The sequence below is a fragment of the Arachis ipaensis genome, chromosome B06 (genome assembly GCF_000816755.2).
Source record: "Arachis ipaensis cultivar K30076 chromosome B06, Araip1.1, whole genome shotgun sequence".
Classification (NCBI taxonomy): domain Eukaryota; kingdom Viridiplantae; phylum Streptophyta; class Magnoliopsida; order Fabales; family Fabaceae; genus Arachis; species Arachis ipaensis.
This window is the reverse complement of record NC_029790.2, coordinates 21,228,411-21,235,585: the sequence shown is the minus strand read 5'-3', so window position 1 is coordinate 21,235,585 and position 7,175 is coordinate 21,228,411. Positions and strand designations below refer to the sequence as shown.

The 7,175-nt window shown below is 31.8% G+C and overlaps 1 protein-coding gene across 1 annotated transcript; it reads right to left on the bottom strand.

The window, feature by feature from the left end:
• Positions 1,100-3,102, bottom strand: LOC107646649. The gene is made up of 5 exons (XM_021105474.1): positions 3,022-3,102; positions 2,632-2,741; positions 1,422-2,400; positions 1,217-1,343; positions 1,100-1,131 (listed from the first exon to the last, which is right to left on the bottom strand). The coding sequence occupies exons 1-5, from the start codon at positions 3,100-3,102 to the stop codon at positions 1,100-1,102; spliced, it is 1,329 nt and encodes a 442-aa protein (XP_020961133.1).

The following is a 7,175-nucleotide window of genomic DNA, read 5'->3' as shown; positions in this document are numbered from 1 at the left end:
GAAAGAAAAAAAAAAAGATTATTTAAATAAAGAAGAAACGCGATGAAAATACCTTTATATGTCTAGGTCATATTCTCAATACTTTATCTAATTGACCCTATGATTTTTGGATTATTTTCAGAAATAAAATAAAAAAATTCATATTTCCCCAAACACCATTTTTGAACTTTAATTCTTTAAATACGATTTTTTTTTAGAGCAAGTTCGCCGCACCCCCGACGAAATTTATACAAATTATATAGAGTTCACCTTACCCCAGCGAACTCCCTTTAAATTTTTTGAATCCCACATCTTTAATCCATTTTAATCAATTATCATCATCTCCAAATAGCAAGGTTGCGAGAACCGGACCGGTCAATAAATCGGTGAGGTCACTGGTTTAATGGTTCACTGGTTCGACCGGAGTTCAACCGAAGTTCAACCGGTTTAATTAAATATTAAATAAAATTATTAAGATATTGAGAGGAAATGAAACAAGTTTTGCTATTTCAATAACCTGTAGGATATGAAGGCATAGCATTATCCGTATAAATTAAATTTTCAATGCCTTCAATGTCTCCATTAGTAAATTCAGGATCTTCTTCATCTGGCATTACCCAAAAATCTACCGTGTCAATGTTTTGAATGTCAATTGGATCATAATTCTTCTTCTTGCGATGCATTCTAGATTGAAGGCGTAGATTATAAGTGACATAAACAATGTCACTTAGCCTTTGATGCTCTAATCGGTTCCTCCTCTTTGAATGGATTTGTTCAAAGAGGCTCCAGTTCCTCTCGCAGCCGGATGATGAAGATGTTTGATGAAGAAGACGAATTGCCATTTTTTTGCAAGTTAGGAGCACTCCCACCGTGTAGCCTCCACCATTCACCTACCAGAATATGAAATTCAACTATCAATTCTCATTCTATATTTAAAAAATATTCAAAGTAAATTGAACATAGAAATATAAATACTTACCAGGTTCAAGTCTCTTAATTGCTTTCAATGCACTTTCCCTTCCAAAACTTCCTTTTCGATCTCGATACAACTGTATCTCTTGCATTGCGGCAACCGAGTCATCACAAAGAGTTTCAATATCAAATAAATCAAGCAAAGACCTCAAGATATTTGCCTTCTTAACAAACCCCTCACTATAGAAGTAATCTGGATTCAAAAAGTATGCTGCTGCATGGAGGTCACGCTTCAAATGCTTATCCCACCGCATTTTCAAGATACTTGTATAAGGTGTGTATGCAGATTTCCTATTTCTAAACATTGTCTTGATATTAATTTTGGCTCTTTGCATGCCCGTATACACGATACCCAGAGAAGGTTTCTCATCAGCATCAACAAGCCTCAATAACTTAATTAGAGGACCAACAAGCATAACAATAGTAAAACAATCCTCCCAAAACTTACTTTCCAAGATAATTGAACTAACCATCTTCCCATTGACACTCTTGGATAATTTATGAGAAGTGAAATATTTGTCAATCACCAATGCTTGCAAGTCTTGTTTATGATCATATATACTTTTCAAAGTAATGAAAACAGTAGCAAAACGTGTTACACCTGGTTGAACAATTTCTTTCCACTCTTTTCTTTTTCTAAGCCATGACAAGAAAATCATATGATTGTAAACAAAGACAGTCACTTTTGAAGCACGAGAGGCAAGGTCAGCTATGTGAGGAAGACTTGCTATGTCTTTTAAGATAAGATTGATGCAATGAGCAGCACAAGGAGACCAAAAAATATTTGGATACTTTTCATGAATGAGTTTTCCAGCAGATACATAATTCGCAGCATTATCAGTAACCACATGCACAATGTTACTAGACCCAACCCACTCAATAACCTCAGCAAACAATTTAAACAAGGTATCGGCAGTTTTTATCATATCAGAAGCATCAACAGACTTAACAAATGACATACCAGCAGGACAATAAACTAGAAAATTAATTAACGTACGCTGCCTTTGATCAGTCCAGCCATCTGCCATCAGTGTACAACCAGTCCTTTTCCACGAGCTCCTATAACCTTCAACAAGTAACTGACACTCCTTCTTAAGATCGGCCAGCAAATGAACTCTCATTTCGTCATACGACGGTCCCTTGAAACCAGGTCCAATTGCATCAACGCCGTCCAAGGCAGGTTGAAAGTAAGGCGATTGAATTGCATTGAATGGAATCCGTGCATCAATGATCCATCTTGCAAGCCCCAACTTAACCTTGTGTTTAACTTGTTTACTGGCCAAGACACTTTTCAAAGCTGGTTGAGAGCCTGGTATAGTCCTTTCCTTAAAATAACTTCCAATTGGAGTAGCAGCAATCGCTCTTCTCTTTCCTTTGTCTCCCATTGTTGCAGGAGCCGGAGGTTGTACAGGATTAGGCGCCTCACCCTCTTCTTCCGCTTCTCTTTCACTTTCCACATCATAACACTCAGATGTAAATTTTCTTTTTTCTGCCTTATTTTTTTTGTTTTTCTCCAAAAGCCTTTTGAATTGAAGCTCAACATCTTCAGTTACTTTGGTACAAACTTTAATTTGTCCAGGGATTTTTGCAACATGATATTTCATTCTATATATCCCCCCTCCATTATAAGTATTCAAGCAGAAAATACATGTATATTGAGCCTTGTTATTTTTGTCATACTTCACTGTAAAATATTGCCAAGCTGGATCAGATTTACCTCTAGATGAACCAGTTTGAGAATTTTGAGCAGCATTATCTTGTGGCTGTGAGTTACTTTGTGATTGTTCCATCTATAACAATAAGAAAATCAAAGACAAGAAATCAACTTCAAAAAAACCATGAAAATAATGAAGCAGCAAACAGAACAGGCAGCATAGAGAATCAAAAACTATTTCCAGCAAACAGAACAGGCAGCATAGAGAATCAAAAACTATTTCCAGATTCCAGCAAACAGAACAGGCAGCATAGATCAACTTCATGCAGCTTGACAGTCACAGAAATCAACTGATTCAGGTAAAATAAAAATTTAAAACTATTTCCATTCAGAAGCAACAAAAAGCAGAAGCAAACAGAATGGTCGAGCATAGAGCAAACAGAAGCATAGAGCATATTCATGAACCAGCAAACAGAATCAGCAAACAGAACAGGCATCATAGAGAATCAAAAACAAAAATTAAGATCAGCATGTTATCCATGAACCAGCAAACAGAATCAGATGCTTGAAAAAAAATAAAGAAAGAAAGAAATGTATTACCTCTGATGACTTGGTGATGAGCACAAATAATCGTTTCTTGAAGTTGAAAGAGAAAAAAGAAAGACACTCTTCTTTTCCTGTTTTTTTTTTTTTTTTTTTTTTTTTAAAAATAGCCAAAACGACGTCGTTTGGCTTATGAATTTCCAAACCACTGAACCGTCAAAAAACCGGACGGTTCTTCCGGTTCGCCGGTTAACCGCCGGTTCGACTGGTTTTTCCACCTGTTCTTTGCCATTCGATTTTTGAGGTTACCTGGACCGGCCAGGTAACCGGTTCCTGGTTTTTCCGGTTAAACCGACCGGTCCGGTCCAATTTTCAGAACCATGTCAAATAGTATATAGATCTACAAACCGTATATAGGAGTACACAAAAATACACAAGTAACAAGTATGGCTTCTTCAAGAATTTTTTTAATTATAAATTAAAAAAAATTATATTTAATAATGGCAACCATTATCATCGTCTCCAGAAATACACAGGTACACCGAATAAGCTATATTTAACAAGAATGTAAACTTCTGAAAAAAGAAGCACCAAAGGACAATTTAGTGGAAGAAAAGGACCTAATTTCTACTGTTGTAGAAAAAATACAAAAGATATATATTGTGGTTAAAGAATTCAATATGGCAACACAAAAAAAAATAAATTGAATGGTGGTGAAATTCTGGGGTTCTTGTTTGCAATGATCGCAACTAATTCAAAACATATGAAGAAGTGAACAACAGAAAAGTTTTAATGGGTAATGACATCTCAGCCAAAGTTTGTGGTCAAAGAATTGTGGAATAAAATTTTACATTTAAAAAGAAATTAAATTTAATAAATGTACTTCATGTTCCCAATTTGAGAAAAAAATTAGTTTATGTTAGTCTCTTATATAAAAAAAGGATTTAAAGTTCTAATAGAATCTAATAAAGTGGTCTTATTTAAGAATGATGTATTCATAGGAAAATGATAATATACTGAAAGCATATTTAAACTTAATATTGATAATAAAATGAATTTTTTTTGTATGTTATTGATTCTTGTGATTTATGACATAATAGATTAGCACACTTAAATTACAAATCAATTGAATATATGCATAAAAATAACTATATTGATCTTAGTAATAAGAATTTTAAAAAGAAATGTGATATTTATATACAATCCAGAATTACTAAATTTTTTTCTAAAGTTGAAAGAAATACACATTTATTAGAAAATGATAAGAAGAGGAAAGTTCTTCGTAGTAAGAAATAAGGTTCGAAGGGGTAGTAACTTTTAGTTTGGCAGTAAGGAATGGTTAATAAAAGGACCATAATATATATATACCTACCAAGTGTAAGGTACAAATTTAGTAATAAGAGAATTTTGGGCGCCTTAACCCTAAAACATACCACAAAGAACGGCGGTCATTTCTTTAAAGGGTATACTATTTTGTAGCTTTCTTGTTCGATGCGTGCACACGAGATAAAGTACGCGCTTGCGTGCGTATGTGTGTGCACTTGCGCGCCTACCTTTGATGGGCTTCTGGAGGAGGAGTTAGAGAAAGGGGTTCCTCGCTCAACAATTTTGAGGTCGTCCAAGACCTAACTTAAAAGAATTCTGACTGTGGACTGATCAAGCGATTGGTGAGATGTTTAAGTCTCAATGTTATAGATAATTCAATTATAGATTTTCTAATGAATTTGATAACTTTTGTGAATTTTACTCCATATATTTCGCAATAAAATGGTTTGATGGAAAAAAAAAACCGTATCTTAGTGGATATGGTTAATTCAATGTTACTAAATATAAAATTGTCTTATAATTTGTGGGGTGAAACATTATTGACAGCATGTTATATCCATAATAGGATACCGTCAAGATATAGAAATATTTCTCTTTATAAAATATGAAAAGGAAGAAAACCTAATTTGAATTATATAAAAGTGTGGGAGTGTTTAGCGTTTTATCGAGTTCATGATCAAAAGAAAACTAAATTGGGGCTAAGAGTCATAAAAGGCACCTTCATAGGATATATTCAAAATTCTAAAACATATAAAATATTAGGCTTAGTATCTAATGTAGTTGTTGAATCAAGAGAGATAAAATTTATAGAAAATAAATTTATCAATAATTCAACTTCTAATTCAGAGTATCCCAAAATGATACTAATTCTTCAAAAAATAATAAACCTTTAAGTGACAAAGAATTAATTGAATCAAAGAATAGTTTGAAGTGAGAAAAGAAAAGGACTTAGGTCTAAATTTTATTTCTTCTCAAACTATCACTTTTTTAGTAGAAGGAACTACAGATTCTATAACAAATTAAACAAGATTCCTATTGTGATAAACATAAAGGGTGATACTCAAACGTTCAAAGAAACAATGGCTTTTAGGGATATTGCTTTTTTAAAAAAATAACAAATAATAAAATTGACTCAATATTATCAAACAATACTTGAGTCTTGGTTGATTTGCCTCTAGAAACAAATCCTATGAAATGTAAATGTATATTTAGAAGAAAGTATAACACTAATAGTTCATTACAAACCTTTAAAGTAAGGTTAGTGGCCAAGATATTTAGACCAAAAAAAAGGTCTAGACTATTTTAATTTGATACCTATAGACCGATGATAAGAATGACTTCTATTAAGACTCTTATAAGACTCTTATAGTAGTAACATCCATTCACAAGCTTTATATATATCAAATAGATGTTAAAATAACTTTTTTAACTAAAGATTTTAATGAAAAAATTTATATGGAGCAATCAGAAGGCTATGTGTTGCCTGAAAATGAAAAGAAAGTTTGTAAATTAGTTAAGTCTTTGTATGGCTTAAAACAAACGGCTAAACAATGACATGAAAAGTTTGATGCAGTGGTGTTATTAAATGGATTCTCACATAATAATGCGAATAAATATATATACTCAAAATTTACTAAGGATTATGGAGTAATCATTTGTCTACATGTTGATGATATGTTAATTATCGGAACAAATTTAGAAGGAATTCGTGTAACGAAAGAATATCTAACTTCTAAATTCAAGATGAAGGATTTGAATGAAGTTGATATAATATTAAGAATAAAAATGCATAAGAATAAAATTGGCTTTATTTTAAGTCAATCTCATTATATCAAAACGGTATTAAAAAAGTTTAATCATCTTACAATTAAAGAGTCCAATATACCATATGATTCTAATTTTAAATTAAAAAAAATATAGAGATACTCATAGTACAATTAGAATATGCTAGTGTTAGAAATAAATAGTATGACCACAATATAATATATCATGTGTCAAATAATTTGTTATTATTAGTGTATGTATTATTCAATTAAAAGGTTAATATAATAAGGTCCTTGATTAAATTTAGAGATTTATAATTGTGATCATGATCATAATATTGAGAGATAAATTTTTTATAATTTAATCTAAATTGTTCTTGATCATAGGATTATTAGAAAAGGACATTAATAATCCAAAAAGATCAATATATATATATAATGGTCTTCATTGGATGAAGATTAATAAATCTCATTTATTAAATTATATATATATAGATGGTGCATATAGAGATATGACCATTGAACTGACTCACTTTGAGAATTCCTAATGGTTATAATTACCGTATATTTGTCAATAGGATATTCTCAAAATGAACATAGTAATAGAGTTCCTTTGACTTACGACTATCATAGTAATTGACAATGTATTTATTATATTTTGATGCTGGACACTTAATACCCTAGGGTACTAGTTGAATGGACATTGGATATGATTTAAATACTTGTAGAATTAATGACTAGTCAATAAAGAATTCGTCAACTCTTGATAAAGAGTTTGAGCTCTATGATTATAATGACTGAGATGAATAAAACCTTGGACAAGGGGATTGAATGAATGAAAAAATGAGTTTCTTAGGTCATTCACAGTTCATTATAATAATGGTAACAAGTTAGAGTTTGACAATTAAACCATACTCTAAGGGTTAACCAAGAGTTAG

What these genes read in the sequence shown, in the direction of transcription:
- LOC107646649 (XM_021105474.1), bottom strand. Translation starts at nt 3,102, where the DNA reads ATGCCTGTTCTGTTTGCTGATTCTGTTTGCTGGTTCATGAATATGCTC. An exon ending in GCTCTATGCTCGACCATTCT is followed by an intron (nt 2,742 to 3,021) that starts GTTTGCTTCTGC and finishes TTATTGTTATAG; the next exon opens with ATGGAACAATCACAAAGTAA. An exon ending in TGCATACACACCTTATACAA is followed by an intron (nt 1,132 to 1,216) that starts GTATCTTGAAAA and finishes TTACTTCTATAG; the next exon opens with TGAGGGGTTTGTTAAGAAGG.